Source organism: Molothrus ater, chromosome 6 (genome assembly GCF_012460135.2).
Source record: "Molothrus ater isolate BHLD 08-10-18 breed brown headed cowbird chromosome 6, BPBGC_Mater_1.1, whole genome shotgun sequence".
Lineage (NCBI taxonomy): Eukaryota > Metazoa > Chordata > Aves > Passeriformes > Icteridae > Molothrus > Molothrus ater.
The window spans coordinates 61,565,017-61,591,617 of NC_050483.2; the positions used below are offsets into that span (position 1 = coordinate 61,565,017).

The window sequence follows — 26,601 nt, forward strand, 5'->3', positions numbered from 1 at the left end:
TTAAAATCCCATTTTCTGATGGTGCAGAACCATTAAAATTCCTGAATTTCTTGGCTGTGAGGGATTCTATAAATACCCAAGGATTATTTATCCATAAAAAAGCCTGAGCTCAGATCTGAGCACAAATACAGGAATATTTCTGTGTTTGAACCACTGAGGTTTTTTCCCAGTCTCCAAAGAGGGTGGAGAAGGTTTGGAAGAGTTTTTCAGTGGGAATGGAGCTGCTTCCAAGCTATCCAAGGTCAAACTTTCTGCTCAAAGTGCTGGTGGAAATTAGGGATCAGCTTTTATTCCTCGGAGAGGGATCTGCTCTCCTGGGTTTCCTGCCTGGAAGGGAAGCGACCCTTCCTGCAGAGCAGCCTCAGCTCTGGATCCAACATCCAGGAGCATCTGGAGCTGCTGGAGTGATCCAGAGGAATCCACAGAGCTGCTCTGGAGCCAGGCTGGGAGAGCTGGGAATGCTCCCCTGGAGAGGAGAAGGCTCCAGGGAGAGCTCAGAGCCCCTGGCAGGGCCTGAAGGGGCTCCAGGAGAGCTGGAGAGGGACTGGGGACAAGGGATGGAGGGACAGGAGCCAGGGAATGGCTCCCAGTGCCAGAGGGCAGGGATGGGTGGGAGATTGGGAATTGGGAATTCCTGGCTGGGCTGGATTGCCAGAGCAGCTGGGGCTGCCCCTGGATCCCTGGCAGTGCCCAAGGCCAGGCTGGACACTGGGACACCCTGGGACAGTGGGAGGTGTCCCTGCCATGGCAGGGCTGGCACTGGATGATCCCTAAAGCCCCTTCCAACCCACACCATCCCAGAATTCCATGATCCTGTGCCACTGGGTGGAAGCTGTCACGCCAGAGTCTCCCTTGCTGGTGCTGAGCCCTTTCTCCAGCTTACCTGGATCTTGGGAATTGTATTTATGTATATATGTTGAGTCTTCTGTTGTTGTATTTATTGATATTTTATCCATTATAAGCAATAATTGTTGCTTCCAAATCCATCCTCCAGATGCTCCAAGCAAATCCAATTCCAGGTGCACAACTTGTTGCCCTGGAAAGAGCAAATAATTCATTAAAAATTGAGAGTTTAAGTCTTTATCCTGTCCCTGTGTGGTAAAAGGGAGATCGTTTGTCACACCACTGGAATTATTCCTGATTTATGCCCGGAGTGCCCTGCTCAGTAATTCCTACAGATAAATTAATTGTGTGTGATATTCCCAAGCATCCAAACAAACATCTCGATGATTAATTGGGATTTATGCCTCAGTAAAACAATGGGAAGATGCTGCTGTCTTCGCAGCACCGGGATAAATCACCTCCAGGGTTTTGGGATGCGTTTTGTGCGGAATGTGTGGAATTAAACTCTGGCACAGCAGGGCTGGAATTTGGGATTGGGGTGGAAGCTGCTCTTTGAAAATGGAAGTTTGATATGTGTGTGAGGGGGAAAAAGTCAGGAACGGCAGTTTGTAAAAGTCAGGAGATGTTTTCCCTCTCTCCTGCCAACTGAGCGCGATCAGAGATGCTTTTCCATTATCCCCCGACTTTAGAGGGATGTAAATTTTCCCGTGGAATAACAATTACCTTTGGAAGGGCGACAAAGTCCCTCGCCGTTGCCGTGATGGATAATGGGAGCATTGGAGCAACAAGAGGAGAGGTGATTTAGGGTCACCTGGAGGCACAGTGGGAGAGGCTCCAAGGAGCGCCAGCCAAGCGCCGCCGCCGGTGCCAGGGCGGAGATGAATCCTTCAGGAAAACTGGCAGGTCCTGGCAGGTTCAGCGTCTGGGAGGCTCCTTGCAGGACTCCAGTGATGGAGAAGTTGGGGAGAAATGGAGCCAGAGTGGTGGTTCTGAATTCCCATGGTTTATATTGCAGGCAGCTGTGTCGGGTAATTAATTTTATTAATTGATTAAATTCCAGCCTGGAGGTTGTTATCCTTCTCTCTCGTGCCTGTCCCTGTTATTGCCGTGATATTTCAGGAGCTTGGATGATGAGTAGAAACATTTCCACTTTTATCCTGAGGTAATTTTATGGAATCCTGGAACGGTTTGGGTTGGGAGGGACCTTAAATCCCATCCCATTCCATCCCTTTTCCATGAGGGACACCTCCCACTGTCCCAGGGTGCCCCAGTGTCCAGCCTGGCCTTGGGCACTGCCAGGGATCCAGGGGCAGCCACAGCTGCTCTGGCAATTCCAGCCCAGCCAGGAATTCCCAATTCCCAATCTCCCACCCATCCCTGCCCTCTGGCACTGGGAGCCATTCCCTGGGTCCAACCAGTTGGATATAGCTGGGATAAAGCACAGGGAATTCCTTTTGGGATGCATCTCCTGCATTGATTGGAGGCAGAAATCCTACTCCTGTTTTACTTTTGCTTTGGGAGCTCTACCAACATGGAGCATTTTTGGGAATTATTGATAATATCATTTCACTTTTAAATTTTGTTTCGAAGAGCTTTGCCCCCTGCAAATCAGTGAAAAAAGGTTCCAATTTCGGAAAAAAATTATATTTTGTCTCTATTTGATTAAAAAGAAATTTCCTAATTTTAAAAAACATCATAATTTGTATAATTTGCTATGTCAATTTTCTTTTCTGGAAGCATCCCAGCATTTATTTTCATGTTGGGAGTGATGGGTTTGTCTGAAAATAATGAATTTTCCAAGATTTTTGGTGCTGAGCTTACGATACAGGATTGTCAGGCATTGTCTAAAAGCATGGATGCAGTTGGGTGAGGAATTCACTTTTGTCCTGGTGAGGTCACACCTCGAGGGCTCCGTCCAGTTCTGGGCCCTCATGACAGGGAGGGGCTGGAGTGTGTCCAGGGAAGGGAATGGGGCAGGAGAATCCCTGAGGGAGCTGGGCAGGGGCTGCAGAATCCCTGAGGGAGCTGGGCAGGGGCTGCAGAATCCCTGAGGGAGCCGGGCAGGGGCTGCAGAATCCCTGAGGGAGCTGGGCAGGGGCTGCAGAATCCCTGAGGGAGCTGGGCAGGGGCTGCAGAATCCCTGAGGGAGCTGGGCAGGGGCTGCAGAATCCCTGAGGGAGCCGGGCAGGGGCTCAGCCTGGAGCAAAGGAGGCTCAGGGGCCCTTGTGGCTCTGCACAGCTCCTGCCAGGAGGGCACAGCCGGGGGGGTCGGGCTCTGCTCCAGGGAACAGGGACAGGAGCAGAGGGAACGGCCTCAGGCTGGGCCAGGGCAGCTCAGGGTGGGCACAGCAGGAATTTCCCCATGGAAAGGGGGCTCAGGAACTGCCCAGGGAGGGTTGCAGTGCCCATCCCTGCAGGTGTCCCCTGGAGGTGGCACTGAGAGCTCTGGGCTGGGGACAGGGTGGGCATTGGGCACAGCTGGGACTCTGATCTTGGAGCTCTTTTCCAGCCTCAGGGATTCTCTGAGGTTAGATTGGATATGTGGGAAAATTTCTCCCCTCAAAGGGTTCCCCAGCCCTGGCACAGGTACAGGGTGGAGTCCCCATGCCTGGAGGGATTTCAGATCCATGTGGATGTGGCACCTGGGGACATGGGGCAGTGGTGGCCTTGGCAGGGCTGGGGAATGGTTGGAGGAACTCTGAGGTCTTTTCCAGCCTTCATGATTCCATGATTCCATGGTATCTGTCCTCTGCTTTGCAGTGCCCATCCCTGGAAGTGTCCCAGGAATTCCTGGAGGTGGCACTCAGAGCTCTGGGCTGGGGACAGGATGGGCATTGGGCACAGTTTGATCCTGGGGCTCTTTTCCAACCTGAATGTTCCTGAGATTCTGGGATTCAGTGAACTTTGGAATACCCAACTCATTCTCCAGTCTGGAGCCTGTTGAAGTTAATGAGAGATGTTCTGCTTGCTTTTATTTATTTTTTTTCCCTGATTGCTCATTAATTGTGTGTAAACAGCTTGGGGTCAGCACAAGTTTGTTTATTGGGATTTATTTAAAGATTCATTTTGGTGATTCATTTCTCCTTGAGCATTTGGAGGAGATGATTTCAGCCACTCCCATTTGTGTTCCTGGATCCTGACAGGAATGGAGCTGGGAGCTCTCTCATTCACTTACCCAGGAGCTGCTTTTCCATGGGTTCATGGACAAGTTCCCAGGAATGTGTGCCCCGCTGTGCTGAGTGTGGGCAGCGCTCGGCCATGCCCTGTGTGTCAGTAATTGTGTTATGGCTGCTTCGTTAATTAGCACTCATTAGGGTTTGTATCCCTAACGAACTGTGTGATATTATTATTGACTCATAATTACCTTCCTCAAAACTTGACTCCATGAGCAGAGCAGCAGAGTGGGAAGCTCCCAGGCTCTGGAATGTGAGTTTGGAGCAGCACTCAAGTTCAAGGCTTCCCTTTTCCCTGTCTAAATAATATAAATATTTATTGATCTGCAGCCTTGCATTATTTTTTTTTTTATTGTTTCGACATCCACCTGCTCTAGTTCAAGGTGTCCCTGCCCATGGAGTTGTTGGAATGAGATGATCCTCAAAGCCCTTTCCAAGCCAAACCGTTCTGGGAGGGATTGGTGGTTTTTAGGGGAAGTTCTGCCACTGAGTGTAGGCCAAGCTGGTGGAGGCAGCAATCACTTGGCAGACACAGAAAGTTGTTCCCTTGAAAAACTTGCTGAAGTCATTCTCAGAAGCATTAACAGGCTGGTGTTGTGCAGCTCCAAAAGGGTTTTGTGCCATTTGGCTCCAGCCCACACCAAAGGATCTGGGCAGAAATCCTTCTGGAGTGATCTTACATCCATAATCATGATGTCCTAATGCATCCTCTGGTAAAATATGGGTTTGCTGGCACTTTTAGCATTCTGATTTTTGGATCTGTGTTTTTAAGGGGGATAAGCTGAGTAGATTTCAATGTGAGGGTGAACATTCAGGTGTCTGAGCTGGAAGAGAATTCCAGAATGGTTTGGGTTGGAAGGGACCTTAAATCCCATCCAGTCCCACCCTCTGCCATAGACAGGGACACCTTCCATTATCCCAGGTACCTCCAAATCCAATCCTACCTGGCTTTGGACACTTCCAGGGATCCAGGGGCAGCCACAGCTTCTGTGGAGAAGAGAAAAATGGGACAGAAGAAGGTTCCAGGACAATTGGATCAGGAATAGCTCTTCCCTTGTTTAGATGGAAGAGGAACCTTCAATATCCAACATTCCAGTGACTGAAATGCTCCTGGGAAGCAGGAAGGTCTGGACCTGGATGGATGTGGAATGGAGCTGTTGGAAAGCAGGGTCGGGTGAAGTGCAGGCTCCCCAAGCAGTGGGGCAGGATGAGAGGATGGAAAACATCCCGGGTTGGTTATCTGGAAAGAAAGAGAGTCTGGATTTCTGCTGGCAGTGACAGACATGGACACACTGGATTTGAGCATTCCAAGGGTTTTCTTTACTAACGCCTGATATTTGTGATTCCAGTCCTGAAGGGCTCCAGGCTTGGGTCTTATGTATTGTTCATGGAATTTGGTTTCTGTTGGTTTCCATTGGATTTCCCCTTCCTGGAGAGGTTTGAAATCCATGGATGTGGCACTTGGGGACATGGGGCAGTGGCGGCCTTGGCAGTGCTGGGGGATGCTTGGACTTGATGATCTCAGAGGGTTTTCTAACTTAAATGATTCCATGATTCTTTGGCCTCAATGCATCCAGAGACAGGAAAAGCAGGAGTGGGAGAACATCCCAGGCTGGAGGCTGACACTGGGTTTGCACATTCCATGGGAACTGAACTGTGCCATGGAAATCTGGGTCTAGCTCTGGCTGGAATCATGAGGCACATTCCCAGAAAAGCAGGATCCGGCCCTGAACGTGCTGTACTGGTGGAAAATAACCCTCAGCCTCCCGGGAACCCGTGGAGGTCTGGATTCTTCTGAAAAGCTTTGATCCCGCTGGGAGATTTGAAGGAATCTTTCACCTCTCTGCTGAGTGTTGTCCCTCAGGGGGCATGGGGAGGTTTGTGGGTGAGCAGAGGGTGGAGCATCCTTTGGGAAGATCCTGTCCTGGGTGTGTGGATGGATGCCCATGGAATGTGGGTACCTGCCCCAGCCAGCAGAAGGGATGGGCGAATCTCCTGTCCTGGGATATCATCCCTGCATCCCCTCATCTGTTCGAGAACAGAATAATGGAATCCAGAGTGTCCTGAGTGGGAAGGGACCCACAGGGATCATTGATCCAGCTCCTGTCCCTGCCCAGGCCCCCAACAATCCCACCCTGGGCATCCCTGGCAGCTCCTGGAGCTCTGGCAGCCTCGGGGCCGTGTCATTCCCTGGGCAGCCTGGGCAGTGCCAGCACCCCCTGGAATAGTGGAACCTTTCCCTGATATACAACCCTAACCCTCCCTGCCTCAGGTTTGTCCTTCGTGGATCTCTTTTGGGAGAGCTTTCTGATCAGCATCTCTATTGTAAATGTCAGGCAGCTTTTCCTTCTGGGAAGGAACCCAGGCAGACACATGTTGGGATCACATCTCTTCATCATCCAAACTTGTTCAGCCTTGTCTGGAAAATCAATGCTGTCTGCAAACACCCAAAACCCAGGACAAAATGCCTCAGGTGAAAGCCTATGGAAAGAGAATTCCTTTGGAGAGATGGATGAAGAGTGGAACAAACCCTGGCTGTCTGCAGGAGCTGCTGTCAGATGTGACAGGAGCAAAGGAGGCTCAGGGGCCCTTGTGGCTCTGCACAGCTCCTGCCAGGAGGGCACAGCCGGGGGGGTCGGGCTCTGCTCCAGGGAACAGGGACAGGAGCAGAGGGAACGGCCTCAGGCTGGGCCAGGGCAGCTCAGGGTGGGCACAGCAGGAATTTCCCCATGGAAAGGGGGCTCAGGCCTTGGAACTGACCAGGGAGGTTTGGAGGGCCCATCCCTGGAGGTGCCCCAGGAATTCCTGGAGGTGGCACCCAGTCGTGTCCATTCTCCTGGACAACACAGAGAGGAGTTGGACTGGCCCAGGTTGGACTCGTGGACCCTGTGAAGCTCCAGAGCCAACTCCAACAGTCCCTTGGGTGGGGGTGGTTTCATCCTGAGCTTCCCAGGAATTCCTGGCAGGGTGGGCAGGCCCTGGCACAGGGTGCCCAGAGCAGCTGTGGCTGCCCCTGGATCCCTGGCAGTGCCCAAGGCCAGGCTGGACACTGGGGTTTGGGGCACCCTGGGACAGTGGGAGGTGTCCCTGCCATGGCAGGGGTGGCACTGGGTGGGATTTAAGGTCCCTTCCAGCCCAAACCATTCCAGGATTCTGTTTTCAATGCATCCCATTCCCATATTTTGCATCCAGAACCCATCCCAGCCCATTCATCCTCAGAGGAATTCTTGGTGTTGCTCCAGAGGGAACAAAACCTGGAATAAACCTGGAATTAACCTGGAATAAACCCTGCCATGGTGTTGTTTCTCCTCTGGATGACTTTTCCCACATGAGGAGCAACCCAGCCCATGGATTCTGCAAGCTTGGGGTTCCTGGGCCTGTTCCAACCTTTGGGGAATCCCAGAGTTAATTTGGATGGGAAGAGACCTTAAATCCCATCCAGTGCCACCCCTGCCATGGGCCGGGGCACTTCCACAATCCCAGATTGCTCCAAGGCCCAGTGTCCAACCTGGGCCCAGCCTGGTAGTGCAGCTGGAGCTGGGGGGTCCCGGGATGTCCCCGAGTGCCACCACTCGCACAGAGGGGAATTAAAGCTGCCTTTGATGTCTGATTTTTTTGCCTGCAGTTTTTATATGGTTTGATCAAAGCTTTGAGCAAGAGCTTAAACCTTGATTTTTCGCCCACATCCCGCTCGGAGTGGATGGATTCTCCCATGGATGTGTGGAGAGATGTTAAACCTTTTGGATCTTGTTTTTAATATTTAACAGACACTTCTGAAATCGGCTCTAATTTAAAACTATCAAACACTTTGGGGCCCAGATAATGAGGAGGATATTAGGTAGCAATATTTTATTTTTTCTGAGCTTGCACGAAGGATTTATGCAATCATTATTTTGATTAAGGACGTTTGAAAGCATCTGTGAGTATTTTTCATTCTTCATCGCTATCTTTAGCCCTTCCAATTAATTTCCAATTCCAGGAGTCCATGGAATCTGACAGAGTTTGCTGTGCTGAGGGATGTATTAAGGACAGCTTATGATCCATTAATTAGGAATGTGTTTAAAGCTATAATCTCTACATTTTGAAGGCATCTTTTTCCACCCTTCCCATTTTTATCTGGTTTTCCTCAAGTATTTTCTTTGCTGAGATCAGTGGAAGGATTGACAGCTCCTGGAAATAGAAGTTCTTGGATGCTGCTGGATTCCTCCAGCGGAGGATCCTGTCCCAAAGCTCAGCCTTAAACATTTAATCCTCTGTAGCTTCATCTTCCTTGTGTGAAGTTCTTCCCTTGCCTGGGCCTTGAAGTCGGATCTGTACCAGAAATTTGTTGCTTTGCCTGGGGAAAAATGCAAAAAAAACCCCATTGCCTGGGGAAAAATGCAAAAAAAACCCAAAAAACAAAAAAACCCATTAAACTCACCAGGTCAAGGCCTTGTGCACGTGGAAAAATATTTTGGGATGGATTTAAAGAGGGAAGTGGGATTGGGAATACCCTGAGTGCCACCAGGATCTGCTCTACATGGAAATGAGTCCACAAATTATTTTCTGGTGGTGATGCCTGTGTTGATAGGAAAATAGAAAGGGATTTCTTTTTCATTTTGGTGGAAAAATCAGTGATCAGGATGGAGATCTGGAAAAGGCTGGAATCCAATTCAGGATGGAAATCTGGAAAGGGCTGGAATCTAATTCAGGATGGAGAATCTGGAAAAGGCTGGAATCTAATTCAGGATGGAGATCTGAAAAGGGCTGGAATCTAATTCTGGATGGAGATCTGAAAGGGCTGGAATCTAATTCTGGTGTCCTCTGAGGGGACTTGCTGTATCCCTGTTCCTCAGTGAGAATTCCAGGCAGGCAGATGCCACTTCCCCATTACTCATCTGCTGGAAGTGTTTTCCATTCCAATTAAAAAATGAAAAACATTTTGAGATCATTCCCAAAGCTGATTTAAAACAAATCAGCAATCTGACAAATCCGAAGGTTAATCACCATGTTTGAGATTTAAAATTAAGTTCAGAACTTGAGATTTTTAGAAGAGAACGGAGCTGGGAAGGGCCTGGAGCCCCAGGAGAGGCTGAGGGAGATGGGCAGGGGCTGCAGAATCCCTGAGGGAGCCGGGCAGGGGCTGCAGAATCCCTGAGGGAGCTGGGCAGGGGCTGCAGAATCCCTGAGGGAGCCGGGCAGGGGCTGCAGAATCCCTGAGGGAGCCGGGCAGGGGCTCAGCCTGGAGCAAAGGAGGCTCAGGGGCCCTTGTGGCTCTGCACAGCTCCTGCCAGGAGGGCACAGCCGGGGGGGTCGGGCTCTGCTCCAGGGAACAGGGACAGGAGCAGAGGGAACGGCCTCAGGCTGGGCCAGGGCAGCTCAGGGCGGATTTTGGGAAAATTCCTTCATGGAAAGGGAGGTCAAACCCTGGCACAGCTGCCCAGGGAGGTTTGGAGTTCCCATCCCTGCAGGAGTCCAAAGAAAACCTGTGGATGAGGCAGTTGAGGGCATGGATGAGTGGTGACCACAGTGGTGGTGCTGGAGTCTCCTGGTCTTTTCCTGCTTTAATGATTCTGTGATTTCACGGTGAAAAAGAGAATTTTGGAACACTGTTTTTTGGGTTTTTTCTTCCTTCTGCCACTTCTTTTCCCTGCTGTTTTTGAATGGATTTGCTCCATTCAAATGGAAGGACCAGGGAAGTTTGGGGTCTGAAATGACCAAAGGACAGAAGCTCTGGAGAAGAGCAGAGCTGCTGGGAGATCCAAAGGCAGCCAGACATGAATGAGAACCCCCCTTTTGTGCCTTCATCCACTGCCTTGGCTCCTTGTTAGGAGCTGAGGAATTCCTTAATGGACACTGAGGATGTGGAGTTCCTTGCTGGAAACTGAGAATTAGAAAATTCCATCCAGCAAACGCCTGTATTCGCCATGCCAGAGGGTTTTGATGATAATAGGGAAGGATGGAAGGAATACACTCTTTTTTCCCCCTTATCTCCCTCTTTGTACTCCCAAATCTTGGTGCTGATGTTTTATGAATGTGCTGAGCTGGTGATTCCAGCAGAGCAGAGATTTTTCCTGGAAAAGCTGAGATATTGTGGATAACATTTCCCTTGCATCCATGGGCATATCCATGAGTGTCACTGTCATATTTTCTGAAAAATCCCTTTGCCCAGGATTTTTCTCCTGGGAAGCTGAGAAGCCTCGGAGAGAAATGAAAGCAATAATTATCTGATTTGCTTCTCCTGTGTTCTGCTGCCTTGGAATGTGCTTTGGAGATTGTTTATCCAACATGTGAATTGTTTTAATTTAATGACCAATCGCGGTCAGCCTGTGTCAGGACTCTGGAAAAGAGAGTCACAAGGTTATAATTAGTCACAAGGTTTTAATTAGTATCTTGTTAAACCTTCTGTGAGTCTCCTCTCTCTATTCTTTAGTATACTTTTAGAATAGCATAATGTAATGTAATGTAATGTAATGCAATAATATAATATAATATAATATAATATAATATAATATAATATAATATAATATAATATAATATAATATAATATAATATAATATAATATAATATAATGTATATAATATAATTATATAATTCTTCTATTATTCTTCTTCTGAGAATAATATTATTTATTATTTATTACTCTTTATTCTTTATTATTATTCTCCTGAGAACAGGGAGTCAAATTCTCAGTTCCTCCTTCATCCTGGGGACCCAGCAAACACCCCGCATGGGGAGCTGGCAGCTCCTCTCCACCATTCCCAGCCCTTGGGAAGCCCCTGCTGGTGGACAGGGATCAGGTGTGGGGTTGCAGCTGCTGTGCAGAGCTGGGTGGTGAATTTTGGCTGGTAAATGTGAGATCCTTTTCCCACTCCCTCAAATTCTGCATGGAAGGAGCAACTCCCTGATGGAAGTTAATGACTAATTACCCTCTGTTAATAGGATTGGAGCCTTTGGAAAAGGGCTGGAAAAATCATATAAACAATAACACCTGACCTGGCAGTGTCTGAGTACCCAGGTGGGAGTTTATTAATTCTCCTCATTAATTTTTATTGATTTGTTGATCGCTCATTGATGCCTGTCCAAACAAATAATGGAATGCTGAGGAGTGAGAGGCTCTGGAGTTGTTCGCATCAGTACCGAGCTGTTAGTTTGGATTCCCAAGGAATCAGATCCACAGGGAGGTGATTTCTGCTTCTGCTGGACTCTGTGTCAGTCCGATTCCTAATTAACATTGATATTCCCCAGTGATGGAGGAGCCTCAATAATTGCTCAGCCCCACAAATCTCATGGAATTGTCTCCATTTCCAATGGTTGGACGCAAAGGAGTGATCCAGGAGAAATATTGCCGTGGGAGCTGGTATCCATCAAAGAACTGGGAAAGGGAGAGGGCAGGGATGGACTGAGGGATGTTATGAATTCCCACTGCCAGGAGAGCTTGGATCAACCACAGCATTTCCCTGGACACTGGGATAAACCTCTCCATAATTCCTGGTGGAATTCTTCCCAGCAGCCTGGGCAGGTTGGTCCAATGATCTGCTATTGGTTGTGTGGGAAGTTGGCACAGAAATCATGGAAGCAGCAAGGACCCCTCAGGATCTCTGTCCGCTCAGCTCCTCTGCTGCTCTTTCCTGGCCCAGCCCAGCCTGGGATTTCCTAAAATGAAGGAAAACCTCTGGTTATCTCCCCTGAGTTGGCTAAAATTTGGGAATGGGACGATTTATTCTGTGAAAATGTGGAATTTCCCTGAAAAAGTTCTCAGGCATTCCAAGCTTGGAAATGCCAGAATTTCTCCACAGGAGGAAAAGATTCTGCTGGGGGCTGGCAGAGCCCCCAGTTCTTTTCCCAATGCCAGGGCCTGAAGGAAATGGGAGTTTTTAAGGCAAATCAGATTTTCCAGTGGTGGGAATATCTTGGAATGACATTTTAAGTGCCAGATGTGGCACTTAGAGCACTTTGTGGTTGCCCTGATGAAGCACATCTGGAGCTGAAGGGGAGGAGAGGCGGAAGGAAGGGTTAGATGGGATCTTGGGAAGGAATTCCTGGTTGGAAGGGTGGTCAAACCCTGGCATGGAATTCCCAGGGAAGCCGTGGCTTTCCCTGGATCTCTGGAAGTGTCCAGGGCCAGGCTGGAGAGGCTTGGAGCAGCCTGGGACAGTGGGAAGTGTCGCTGCAAGTGGAATGGGATGAGCATGAAGGTCCATCCCTACCCAAACCATTCCAGGATTCGAAAAGATCCATTCCCATAAATAAATTTTGATGGAGCCTAGAAAACACAAAATCCACGAAATAAATTCCGAGCTTTAGAAAGGGAATGCATTCCAGTCATTCAGCTGCTCCTGCTCCAGCCGGTGTTTGACAACAAAGATGTGAGAACGAGGTGTGAGACATTGAACTACAGGAAACACGGCTTTAATTCAAGAAATCATTTTATTCCCTGAAAAGAGATTTGTTTTCCTTGTTTTTCTCGGGACAGATCTGTGCTGGCTCCCAAGAACTGCAAATTGTTGTTCAAAAAGCTGTTTATTTTCGTTTAACATTCCAAAGTGGCATTTCCTTCTGGATTTGCATTCGTGGAACTGTTCAGTGTTTTAAATTTCCTCTTTAATATTAAACTGTGCTTTTTTCAGGCAGCAAACTAAACTGAGATACATTCCATAATCAGTGGAATTTTTCTTCTGGAGCCGAACCAGGACAGGTTTTTCTCGGGGTGATTTGCTGGAATTTGCATTGGGGGATTTGTAGCACCTGCAGCACTTCCTCCTGCTTTGGGACAGCCTCAGAAATTTTATTTTTAGGGCTTTTCCTGGGTTGCTGTGGGTGAAACATGGGAGGAGAGGCTGAGGGAGCTGGGCAGGGGCTGCAGAATCCCTGAGGGAGCCAGGCAGGGGCTGCAGAATCCCTGAGGGAGCTGGGCAGGGGCTGCAGAATCCCTGAGGGAGCTGGGCAGGGGCTGCAGAATCCCTGAGGGAGCTGGGCAGGGGCTCAGCCTGGAGCAAAGGAGGCTCAGGGGCCCTTGTGGCTCTGCACAGCTCCTGCCAGGAGGGCACAGCCGGGGGGGTCGGGCTCTGCTCCAGGGAACAGGGACAGGAGCAGAGGGAACGGCCTCAGGCTGGGCCAGGGCAGCTCAGGGTGGGCACAGCAGGAATTTCCCCATGGAAAGGGGGCTCAGGAGCTGCCCAGGGAGGGTTGCAGTGCCCATCCCTGCAGGTGTCCCCTGGAGGTGGCACTGAGAGCTCTGGGCTGGGGACAGGGTGGGCATTGGGCACAGCTGGGACTCTGATCTTGGAGCTCTTTTCCAGCCTCAGGGATTCTGTGAGGTTCAGATTGGATATTTGGGAAAATTTCTCCCCTCAAAGGGTTCCCCAGCCCTGGCACAGGTACAGGGTGGAGTCCCCAGCCCTGGAAGGATTTAAACCCATGTGGATGTGGCACCTGGGGACATGGGGCAGTGGTGGCCTTGGCAGGGCTGCGCACAAGGTTGGATGAAATTTTCCAACCTTCATGATTCCATGAATATTTGTCTTGAACTCATGCTAAGTCTGGAAATTATTGGATTTAGAGAACTTTCCAAGCTTCCACCATCCCAGGCTGCTCCAAGCCCCAATGTCCAACCTGGCCTTGGGCACTGCCAGGGATCCAGGGGCAGCCACAGCTGCTCTGGGAATTCCAGCCCAGCCAGGAATTCCCAATTCCCAATCTCCCATCTAAATCTCCTCTGGCACATCTTGAGAGCGTTTCCTCTCATCCTCATTTTATGTAGGTGCTTTTTCCTTCAGGATAAATCCATGTCCTCAGTGCTGCCTGTCAGGAACTGCTCTACCGGCACTTCCTGCAAAGGAAAAAAAAATTAAACTAGTTAAAAATTAAATTAAAAATTAAAAAATAAATGAGTTAAAAATGCATTTCTAAAAGGAACTTTACCAACCTGTGTAAATCATTTAGAATTCAGGAGTTGTTTTGACAAGGTGATTTTTAACGTGCTTGATTTTCACCCCTCTCTGTCTTTTCCAGTTGGGGGGAAATTCCACATTTTTTGTGTGCTCCCAAATAAGTGAGATGTGTTTGCTGCCAGCCTGTGATGGTGCTGAAAAGGGTCTGGCACCGTTGTCGTTTTTGTGATGCCAGGGACAACAAAGTGTTGCTGCAATTAAGGCCTCCCTTGTTGACAATTCCTTATTTTAGCAGATTCCTTGATCCCACTGCCGGCAATCTGTGGGATGCAAACGGCTCCAGGAGCACTTCAGGGAGGGAGCGGAGTGTGGGAAGGGTTCCCTCTGTGCTCATCTCTGTAATTCCCACTTAATCAGTGGGGGGAAAATGGAAAATGCCCTTTTTGCTGGGTGTAAGGGACAGATCAACCCGGAACGTTGTGAGTTAACCAAGTGTCACTCTCTGGAAATGCTGGAATAAGGGGCTGGGAAATTCAAAAGCACCAATTTCCCAGGTTGTTATTTAAGCACAAAAAGCTGGAAAAAATCACAGTTTCAGGCTTTCAAGCAGAAATAAAAATTGCAAGGCAGCATCTCTCAGCGACTTTATTCTCACCTAAAGCCAAACCCAGCTTAAAAACAGCACAAAAATCCTAAAATACCTCTGAAACCCTGCCTGGAATTCCCAGACCACAGGGATATTTTCTCAATGCTGATGCTCCAGACAATTAAATTTTTAATTCCAAGGTTATTGGCCAAGAGTGTCCCACACATGGTGCTGGTGGAAGTGAGGATCCCCACGTTATCCCTGGATTTCTTTTTGGGTGAAAAACCATGGCACCCAAAATCCATAAATCCACTCGTGGCACCAGGCATGGAGAAGAGCAGCTCTTCTCCTGGAGCCTGAAGTGGCTGAACCCTGGATGAGAGAAAGAGCGAGCAGGGGTTAAATCAGGAAATAAATCCCTGCAGGGGCACAGAGGGAATTATCCCTAATTGTCTGCCTGGGCAGGGACACACGGATCTTTGGGAGACCTTTGCTCCCGTGGAAATGGCAGGAATTGGCCTTGCAGGGACGTAACTGGGGCTCAGCTGGAGGAAAAAGAGGCAGCATTCCCATGGGGAATGAGTGTGGAGCAGGAAAAGGGGTTCCTGATGTTTTATTTTCTCCCACAGCTTCCTAAAATGGGATTTTACCCCAGTAGGGATTGGTGGCTTCTTCCAAGGAAAAAGCAACAGGACAAGAGGAAATGACCTCAAACTGTGCCAGTCGAGGTTTAATTTGGATATTTGTAGGAATTTTTTCAGGGAAAGGTTGGACAAGCCCTGGGCACAGCTGCCCAGGGCAGGAGTGGTGTCCCCATTCCTGGAGGGATTTAAATCCCTGTGGATGTGGCACCTGGGGACAGGGGTCAGTGGTGGCCTTGGCAGTGCTGGGAATGGTGGAGTTTGATGGGCTCAGAGGGTTTTTCCAGCCTGGACAGTTCCAGGACATGAAGGGACTGGAATGTCAAGCAGGGTTGCTTTGGGTTGCAGGATAAATCATTAAGGACAAATTAAATCTGATGAAAAGCGAGTAAGGAGGTGTTGAATCAAATAGAAACCAAATTCCCGTGTTTTTAGGAAGTATTTCCTTCTCTGGCTTCCCTAAAAAGTTGTTTTTGCAGAGGATATTCTGTATTTGTGCTCCTGCAATGAGCTGAGGGTGAGACAGCCCCAGTCTGGGTGGGAGACTGGTGATTTCCCAGGCATGGAGAATTCCCATCCCAGTGCTTCCAAAGGAAATGGGCTGGAGAGGGACTGGGGACAAGGGATGGAGGGACAGGAGCCAGGGAATGGCTCCCAGTGCCAGAGGGCAGGGATGGATGGGAGATTGGGAACTGGGAATTCCTGGCTGGGCTGGATTGCCAGAGGAATTCCCTGGCAGTGCCCAAGGCCAGGTTGGACATTCGGGCACCCTGGGACAGTGGGAGGTGTCCCTGCCATGGCAGGGGTGGCACTGGCTGGGATTTAAATCTCATTCCAACCCAAACATTCCATGATTTTTTGGGCATATGCACAGATGGAAAAGGGTCAGTGGATTTTCCCAATCAGTTGATTCTCCCAATCACCAGGAGTCAGAAACTCACATAGAGGCACATCCGTGAATTCCCAGCACCAGGGAATGGCCAGAAACTGCCCCAGGCATGGCCTGAAACATTGGAAAAGTCCTGGAATAGTGGGAATTGCTGGGATCACTGTGCAGGAAGGATTTCATTCACTCCCACGCTCAGAATCAGTGACTGGAGTACAGGGGTAGGATGGGATGATCTCCGAGTTTCCCTTGAGAGCCATTCCATGATTTTTATATTCTCAGCCCAAATCCATGTCTGAGGAGCTCTCCTGGCCTTTTCCTGATCCCTCTCTGAACTCCAGCAGTTTTTACTCCTGCCCAGCAGCAGGGACAATAACCAGCAGTGAGAGGAGTTGTAAAGGGTGGGAAAAAAGCCATAAATCCATCTTTTCCTGGAAAAACAGCATTAGTGCAGCCCAAACCCAATATACCCAGCACTGCTAAGCTTTGTAGTGTCAAAATTAGGTCAGGCCTAATTTTGTGGCAGCAGTGTTGGGAAGCAGCAGTGGGATTTGATTATCTGGGAGCCTTGGGATGACAGCGCCATCAATCACGGAGCCTTCCCGAGCTCCACAAACACCAGGACAGGCAGGAGTATTGAGCAACACGGAAAAATTAGCCCCAATGGGATAAAAGGTGACTTTGTCCTGTTTGATGGGAAAGTTCGGCTCAGGATCAGCTCAGAGGGAAGTGCCCAATAAATATTCCCGTGGGCATCGGGTGAAAGCAGGTGAGAAATATTTAGGAATGATACGGAGTGATCCAGGAGTGGCACAGCTGGTTTGAAATCTGGTCAGCATCACACCTGGAAGTCTCCCCTCTCAGGCACCTGGAATTTGCTCAGCTTGGAGCCAAAATGAAAGATTTCTCCATAAAGGGAATATTTGTTTAATTGAAGCTACTTGTACAGCATTTGAATTTCCCCGAAGAAAAACTCACTTAGAGAAGAAATAAAAAAACCCCGTTTCAATAATCCGTTTATTTGTGGACTGGGCCTCACCTCCAGCTGGAAAAATAGCCCCAAATCCCAAATTAGCTGCAGCAAAATGCCCCAAATTCTGCATTGATGAGGGAGTGCATTCCCATGGCAATACCTCAGAGATTCCTGGTCATTCCATTTGCAGTTTAGGAGAATTGAGAGCTGGGAAAATAAGGGAAAAGTGAATTCTGAGAGTAGCAAGTGCCTGCAATTACTTTAAATTTCCTCTTTCTTCAGAAAATCCCATTATTTCCTCCTTGTTCTGCTGCAGAGCTGCACGAAATTCACGGGGGCTTCACTCCTGCTAATTAATTTTCAGGGGGAAGCTTGTGGCTGCAGGAGGGGAGAGGGATTTGATTTCTGGCAAATCCATCCTGCATTTTCTAGCAGGTCCATCATGGATCTCCTATTTCCGGGGAAAAAAAAAAAAAAAAAAAAAGGAATTTTCTCATTTTACTTCAATTTAAGGAATCCTACACATCCCATGAATCAGGACGATCTTGGTGCTGCTCAGATTAAGGGAATCCATTCCAGGATCCGAGTCCTGATGTTGGTCGGAGTTTAATTCCCTGTTTTTCCAGCAAGGACTTGACCAAATCTCTGTGTGTGGGAAACTTTTAACCAGGAAAGAGCTGTGCCAAGGGATCCTGGAACGGAATCCTGGAATGTTTTGGGATGGAAGGAACCTCAAATCCCATCCAGTTCCTCCCCTGGAATCCACACCTTCCCTATCCCAGTGTGCTCCAACCAACCTAGCCTTGGACAATTCCAGAGATTCAGGAGCAGCCACAGCTTCTCTGGGAAATCCATTCCACCTTCCCAGCCAGGAATTCCTTCCCAATATCCCATTTCTCCCTGTCCTCTGGCAGTGGGAGCCATTCCCTGGATCCTGTCCTTCCATCCCTTGTCCCCAAGTCCCTCTCCATAGAATGATTCCCCTTCCCAGCTCCACAAATCTCCAGCTCCCAGTTCCCCTTCCCATTCCAGCTGAAATGAATCCCAAAGTCCTCTCAAGCTTTCCTCCATTTTGCCAATCCAAAACACCGCCTCATTCCCACTTTTCTCAAAGGATCCTGATAACATTTTCCATCAAAAAAAGATCAACGTGAGGTCCTGGAGCAGAGGAAATTCCCAACCATTCCCAATCCATCAGCACAGCTCAGGGATCACCAAATCACTCTCAAGCTGCCAATATTTTCCCAGTGTGAGTCCAGCGAGGACTCCAGGCTGAGAAAGCATCCAAATTCCACTGGAATTCCTTTGGATCGGGACTTTGGATCACAGCTTCTCCTGGAAATCCATTCCAGGGCCTCCCCACCCTCCCAGCCAGGAATTCCTTCCCAATATCCCACCTAAACTTGGAATTGGTGGAAAAGAGTAGCCAAGAAAGGAGAACTTTTCCATTTTTCATGGAAAGAGGGAATCTTGTGGGATCACACAAGTCCTGCAGCGGAACAAGGGGGTTGTGCTCGGATTTGTTGTTTCACCTTTTCCTTGGAGAAGCTTCCCTGGCTCCAGGTTGTGCCTTGCTGGGAATGGCACAGGGAAGGATCCACGCTGCGTTTTCCACGTGCAATCCCCAGCCAAATTCTCCTCAAAGCAAAATCAATGCTAAGTTGATATTGTTTTAATGGATGGAATCCCTGGAGGCAGCTTTCAGAAGGAGCTGGGATGAATATTCCTGCAGGAAGGAGGGGAGGTGACATTTCATAATTATGGGATGTCTCCCGAACCATACGATTTTCCACTTACTGGAAGAAGAGTATTTGCTATTTCCCTTGATTGGTTTGATCTCCTCTCAAAGCAGTGTTTTCCTTGGTGATAACAACACCCAGGGGGGCGTTTTCCCTCTCCTGCTCCTTCCCAAATTTAATGGATTCAGGAGAATGGTGCTGCCACTAAAAACGAAGGACACTTCAGCTGTGATTTGGAGTTAGATGAATATAACATGAATAAAAATGGAATATTAATGGAATATGGATTTAAAAGGATGTTGGAATATTGCTGCTGACTGCTCTAATTTGGTCCCAAGTTTGATGAGCCGTGCTGAACCCTCGTTTACCCTTCTGCTCCGTGGCTCTGCTTCAGCATTCCTGCGTTTTGGAATCTGCGGTGTGGGAGATGATGGAAGTCCCAGTGGTGACTCAGAGCCCTGGAAATGGCCGAGCCAAGAGCGCACATTCCATGTCCTTGGGATGCTGAACTCCTGAGGAGGGTGGAGGGGGATCAGCATTCCTAGGAACTCCAGGGAAAAATCAGCACAGCAAGTGTCGGTGCTGCTGTTCCACCCAGAAAAATAATCACAGCCAGGAATTCACTGATTGTTTCCAGGTTAGAGTGTGACACATGGCCATGATTCCTAACCAAGGACATTCCTGTCCTTCCAGGAGCTTCATGGGAAGATCCACCTGCATCTGTGGGATAAAGTAATCAAGGAATCCTAGAGGGGTTTGGATCTTAAACCCAGTTCCACCCCTGCCATGGGCTGGGACACCTCCCTGTATCCCAGGTTGTTCCAAGCACCTTTATTCCATCATTGTGTTGGACTTGGAGTAATTGGGAGCATTTTTGGCTGGAGCAGGGGTGTGTTGGTCTTTGTTAAAACTTCTGGAAAAGTGAGGAGGGAAAGTTCCTGGGGCTTTGGAACTTGGGATGGGTGGCTGGAAGAGCAGAGCTGGAGGCTTTGCTGGAGGCTTTGCTGGAATGATGGCTTCAAACTGAGTGTGGGGCTGGAAGGGATATTGGGAAGCAATTCCTGGCTGGGAGGTGGGGAGACTCTGGAATGGAATTCCCAGAGCAGCTGTGGCTGCCCCTGGATCTCTGGAAGTGTCCAAGGCCAGGCTGGATGGGGCTTGGAGCAGCCTGGGACGGTGGAATGTGCTGGGTTGGAATGAGATGGGGTTTAAGGTCCTTCCAGCCCAAACCATTCCATGTTTCTGTGGAGGAAGCAGCCATTCCCTGCTCTTCCTCTGCCTCTTCTGCCTCTTTGGTGTGAGCCTCATTTTCTCCAGGCTGTGGAGAGGCAGGCTCAGAAACTGGAGCTCTTGGCAGGTTTGGATCAATCCCAGGCCTTCAGATCAGGATCCCACGATGGGGCTGTGTCCATAGGGAGCTGTGTGTGGGCTGGACCAGGAGTGCCAGGGTGAGGCGGGGTCTGAAGGGATGCCGGATCCCTGCATCCTGGGAATTCCATGTGGATCTCAGCAGAGGAATTGAAGAATGATCAGAGAAGCAGGGTTGGGGTGATGTGCAGCACGGAGACCTGGCAAAGCAGCCTTGGGAAGGGGATCCAGCTGTTGCAAAGGGCCTGGGGAGAAGTTTTGAGGCTCTTCCATGGGGAATGGGGCTGGGAGCTCAATGGCATCACATGGATGAACAGAAAGGATGGAATTCCCGGTGTTTAAATCCCACAGAATTCCATTTTATCCTTTGTGCCCTTTAGTTTCTGTGCTTTTATTAGGGTCTGTAAATCAGTTTCCTTCTCCTATCGATCCACTCCCTGGAAATTGTCATAGCTGTGGATTTCACGGTTCAGAAGCGAAATCGTGGAGCCGGGAATGTGCTTTGGAGTCTTGTGGAAATGGAGCTGGGATTTATGCAGGTGTAATAACAGGAATGTCGTGGTTTCCTTACACTTAGAACGTGTAAATCTGAGTAATTCCTGTGCTACAGGTTGTACCAACAAGGAAATTAAAGCAAGGTTCTGCCTGAACTTAGCTCCTGCTCCAAATCCTGATCCTGCTGACAGGATTTGGAAAGGAAGCAGCAGCATCAGTGCCACTGTTTCCCCTGCTTAATTTTCCTGCTTTAATTAAGTCTTTTCATTTGCATAACGAGTGTGATAATGCATTTAGGAAGATATAGAATAAAAACAATAATGCCAAGTTCATTTTGGAAATGGAAACAAAAAAATTGGAATGCAAGCGGGGGGGTGCTGAAGGTTTCATCCAGGGGATTGCCAGGGATTAATAAAAACCATGGAAATCTCTTGTGGTGATGAGTATGTGCTGAGTAAACAATGAGTAACTGTGTGGGGGAGATGCTCAGTGCCGCTTCCAGGGCTGGGGTGGCCTGGGATGGGCTTGGTTGGTTGGATCACGGAGCTGAAAATGCCGAGGTAGGTTCAGTTCCCTTTAGAGCTGGACTCGATCCTTGTGGCTTTTCCAACTCGGAACATCCTGTGATCCATGTGGTTCTCATCCCATTTCTCTGCTGGCCTTGCAGCTCCCCCAGCTCATGGCCAGCCCCAGGGGTGGAGTGGTCTGGGATGGGCTTGGTTGGTTGGATCATGGAGTTGAGAATGCCAAGGTCATGTTTGATTCCTTTAGGATCTGGACTTGATCCTTGTGGATTTTTTCCAACCCAAAGCATCCAATAATCCCATAATCCACATGATTCCCATCCCATTTCTCTGCTAGCCTTGCAGCCTCCCCTAGCTCATGGCCAGCCCCAGGAGTGGGGTTGTTTGAGGTGGGCTCCATTGGATGGATCAGGGACCTGAGAATATCAAGGTTGCGTTTGATTCCTTTAGGAGCTGGATTTGATCCTTGTGGGATTCTTCCAACTTGGAACATCCCGTAATTTGGTGATCCGTGTGGTTCTCATCCCATTTCTCTGCTGGCCTTGCAGCTCCCCCAGCTCATGGCCAGCCCCAGGGGTAGAGTGGTCTGGGATGGGCTTGGTTGGTTGGATCATGGAGCTGAGAATGCCAAGGTCATGTTTGATTCCCTTAAGAGCTGGACTTGATACTTGTGGATTTTTTCCAACCTGGAATGTCCAATAATCCCATGATCCATGTGATTCTCATCCCATTTCTCTGCTGGCCTTGCAGCCCCCCCATTCAGGGCCAACCCCAGGAGTGGGGTTGTTTGGGGTGGGCTTGGCTGGTTGGATCTTGGAGCTGAGAATGCCAAGGTCACCTTTGATTCCCTTAAGAGCTGGACTTGATCCTTGTGGATTTTTTCCAACCTAGAACGTCTGATAATCTCATGATCCGTGTGATTCTCGTCCCATTTCTCTGCTGGCCTTGCACGCCCTTAGTCAGGGCCAGCCCAGGAGTGGGGTTGTTGGGGTGGGCTTGGCTGGTTGGATCTTGGAGCTGAGAATGCCAAGGTCACCTTTGATTCCCTTAAGAGCTGGACTTGATTTTTGTGGGATTCCTCCTACTCGGAACACCCCGCAATTTGGTGATCCTTGCGGTTCTGACGCCGTTTCTCTGCTGGCCTTGCAGCCCCCCCCACGGTGCGGATCGTGCACTCGGGCCTGGCCTGCAACATCGAGGAGGAGCGCTACTCGGAGCGCGTCTACACCATCCGCGAGGGAGAGACCCTGGAGCTCACCTGCCTGGTCACCGGCCACCCCCGGCCACAGGTGAGTCCCTGCCCACCACACCCGTGCCCTCCGCACCCCCGGGCGCTCCACGGGCTGGGTTCACCTTCAGAGTCTGCACAGTGGGCAAGATCCAACGGGATCCAGGTGGGGGATCCATCCCAGCTGCTGGGTGGATGTTGGGTGTTCCGGAGGAACATCAACAGTGGGAATGCTGGAGAGTTGTTTTGGAAAATCTGGTGTTAAAATCAGCAATATTGTGCTTTAAATTCCTGGTGTGTTTGACTTCCATGGAGGTTGGTAAAAGAAAGGGAAAACAATTGTAACGGTGACAATTGTTGGGTGAAAATCCCTAAAGTTTTCCCTTTGTCTGGGATCTTCACACCCCAGTCCTCAGAAATCCAGCTGGAATTCTGGAAGAGGGAACAGCTGGAGCAGGGAACCCAAGAGCTTGGGAAAGTCTCCCTGTTCACATGGATCAGCGATGTCATGGAACCCCCAGCACTGCAGCAGGATAAACCAGAATTACCTGGGATTTGTGCTTTAAATTCCTGGTGTGTTTGACTTCCATGGAGGTTGGTAAAAGAGAGGGAAAACAATTATAAGGGTGAAAATTGTTGGAGAGTTGTTTTGGAAAATCTGGTGTTAAAATCAGCAATATTGTGCTTTAAATTCCTGGTGTGTTCGATTTCCATGGAGGTTGGCAAAAGAGAAGTAGAACAATTGTGAGGGTGACAATTGTTGGGTGAAAATCCCTAAAGTTTTCCCCTTGTCTGGGATCTTTACACCCCAGTCCTCAGAAATCCAGCTGGAATTCTGGAAGAGGGAAAAGCTGGAGCAGGGAACCCAAGAGCTTGGGAAAGTCTCCCTGTTCACGTGGACAGGGATGTCATGGAACCCCCAGCACTGCAGCAGGATAAACCAGAATTACCTGGGAGTAAATCAGCTTTTTCCAGCCCTAACCTTATTTTATCGAGCTCAAGATTGTTGGCAACTCTGCTTCACCTCCCTGGTGTGACCCCCTTGGGCCAGGACACATCGTTAATCAGTTATTTTTAATTAGGATAACCACCAGGGATTTTCTTTCCAAGGTGGTGAATTAAACCCTTTGCTCTTGGAATTGCAAGGGACAGGCAGGAACTGGGAGCAGGGAATTCTCTGGGAGACCTTCAGTGTGAGCTCCTCCAGGAAGGAGGGGTTTGCTGTTTTTGTTGTTTATTCCATTATTGTTCCAAATTTAAGGAGAAGATTTAAAGCTTCAGCAGTGGAAGTTTATTCTCTGCTGGTTTAGGGACAGTGTTTCCAGTATTCCAATTTTTTTCCTGATCTTTCCACAGGATGCTCTCAGATTTGGGTTGCACACTGCATGGAAATTGTTTTCTAGCTGCTGTTTGATCAGATGCTGGGGAGTGGGGTTATAAAATATGGAGTTGTGCATTCCAAGGACGCTTTCACACTTCCACGTTGACTCAAATTTTCCAATTGTTCTTGGCATGGAAACTCCTTTTGGTTTAAATGCTGGAAGAATTAAACAACCCTGGACTGGGAATTTGTAAAATCACAGAATCGTGGAATGGTTTGGGTTGGAAAGGAGATGAAAAATGAACCGGTGCCAACTCCTCCCATGGGCAGGGATATTTTCCACTCCAAGCCTTGAACATTCCCAGGGATTTCTAATCTGTAGGATTTGAGGCTGCCCATGATGGCTCTGGGAGGAGAAATGAATTAATGAGAAAAAATTCTGGTTTTGTTTCTTTTTCTCTCCTGTCACTCCTCCTTCCTGCTTTACCAAAGCACACATTTATGCCTTTTTTGTCTTTCCAACATTTGTTCTTTTAACTTTGGGATCAATGGATGTCGTTCTTTGGGGTCTGATGACTCAGGGATGTCTCTGATCTGCTCCAAGTCATCCTTGCAGTGATGCCACTCTGGGGGGGCCTCCCTTTGAACACGGATCTTCAGATTTAGCAAATCTCCCCATTTTCTCAGGTCACTTTGCTGCCTTTCCCACCAAAATTTTTCCCTGGGGTTATTTCCAGGCAGGGAAATTCCTGTGTTCAGAGTGGTGGTTGCACTTTCCAACTGCTGGAAATTTTCTGGAATTTCTCCTCTAAATTTTCATGGAGTCTTCTCAGCATCAATGAGGTTTTTGGGAGGAATAATATAAGGGTGTGGGAATTACCAGAAAGAAGGAAAATTAAAAATAATTGCTCTGTTAATCCCCAAAATTCACCTCACTCCTAATTAAATATGAGACTCTGGGCACCCTAACACATCCTTGAATGTCTGCTTGTTATCCATGGAGTGATTTTGAGGCGTTCCATGTGATTAGTATTTGTTATTCCCGATTTCCCACCTTCTCACACCCAGCTTTGGAATGCACCATTAGTTGCCATAGAAATAATTTTCCTGGCTGGAATTTTTAAAGCACTTTATCCCCGCTCAGGTGAGGTGAATGCAGCCCTTTTTTTTTCCATAAATTGCAGCTGTCAGGAGAGGCTGGTTTGATTTTTGGATAAAAAGCTGCAAGGTTTGGAGCAGGATCACCCTGTGGGGACCTGTCCTTTTCCCAGATTTTATCCAGGATCCAGGGGCTGGGCTGTCCCTACTCTCCAGCTCCAAAGGGATGTGCCAGGATATCCAAAGGCCACTTATCCCTGGACACAAATGAGGGATTTCCTGGACTGGGTGGCTAAGAAGTGACATTTTATCCCCACTGGTGACAATCTGCTGCCCAGCCTCGAGGAATGTGCTTTTTCCTGATTTCCCTTGGGAATTCTCATCTGTGATGGCAGATCCAGTCACTGGAAACAGAAACTGTGACTTTCCAAAGTGTGGAATGACATTTGGATCATGGGGAGCAGAGGAAGAAGCATCTGATGAGCAGAGATTGGCTGGGATTTTGAATTCCTGGTTTTCCACTGAAGGATGAACGGGAAATCCCTGACAGGAGTGTGTGTCCAGGCTTTTTTCTCCCCAGGCTTTTTTCCCCAAGTAACAACAGGGAATGGCCTCAAATTGTGCCAGGGAAGGTTTGCATTGGAGATAAAGAGGAATTTAATGGAATAGGGTGCCCTGGGGCAGGGGTGGAGTCCCCATCCCTGAAGGATGGGATTTAAAATCCCTGTGGATGTGGCACTTGGGGACATGGATCAGTGGTGGCCTTGGCAGTGCTGGGATTCAGTCTTGGATGGCTTTTCCAATCTCAGTGATTCCAGGAGTCTATAAAGACCTTGTTTGTCAATCCAGCCTCCCCCTCCTTGGGGTTTGCTTTCCCCTGGCTGTGATTTTTCCAGTGGTTCACCTGCGAGCGCTGTCCCACCTCGGGTGGCGTTATCCCAGTGGGAATGCCACATTCCAAGCAGCAAAATGTGCAGAGCTGACAAGGGACAGTGTCCAAGTGCTGCCCCAGTCCCTCCCAGTGCTGCAGGGTGACCTCTGGTCCTCCCACCCTGTCCCCCCCTCTCCCAGGTGCTGCCTCCCCACTCCTGTCATTCCCGAGGCTCGGGAAGGAGCAGCTGCCAGTGCCACACGTCATTCCAGCCATCTGGAAGCTGCACACTCCGGGATTTTTTTTTTTTCCCCTGTTTGGAGGTTGCAGCACATCTTAACAAGATCCCACCTCCTCCTCACATCCTCCTGCCACCCTTCTTCCAGGCAGGGCCATCGGAGCACGTCCCTTTCTCCCGGGGAAAAATCCAGGAGTGCTCACGGTGCTGCTGGGGTGTGAAGAACGTGATGGATCCGTGGCTTTCCCGGGAAGCAAAGCAGGGGAGGATCTGCTTTTAGGAGCTCTGGAATTTCTCCCTGCCTCTGTTTGGTTGTGTTTTCTTCCCACTTGTAGGAGTTGGGTGCTGTGCTGATGCCACTGAGGCAGCAGGAGCCGCTCCCCTTGGAGCTGCCAGGAGATCCCGGTGGTTTCCTGGGATTGTGAGCCCGGAGCAAAGGCAGGGAAATGCTGCTCCAGAGGGGTGTGGGCCTGGAAAAACACATCCTGCCTGCTGGGAACTGGGGTGGCCAAAGGGGGGACCCAAGGGACAAAAAGCAGGGAATGGTTGGATTGGAAGGGGCCTTGAAGCTCATATTTATATATGATTCCATATATATATATATTTATTTATTTATTTATTCCATATATTCCATATTTATATTCCATATTTATATATATGTTATATTGTATATATTTGCATATATTATATACATTATATTTTATATATTATATTATATTATATTATATTATATTATATTATATTA

The 26,601-nt window shown here is 48.8% G+C and overlaps 1 protein-coding gene across 1 annotated transcript in view; it reads left to right on the top strand.

Moving 5' to 3' along the window:
- The window catches only part of MDGA2 (MAM domain containing glycosylphosphatidylinositol anchor 2), a 213,311-nt gene that overhangs the window by 43,724 nt on the left and 142,986 nt on the right, over positions 1-26,601 (top strand). The window contains exon 2 of the mRNA XM_036384850.2: positions 22,250-22,389. Within this exon, the coding sequence (XP_036240743.1) occupies positions 22,250-22,389 (140 nt within the window). The remainder of the gene's footprint in view (positions 1-22,249; positions 22,390-26,601) is intronic.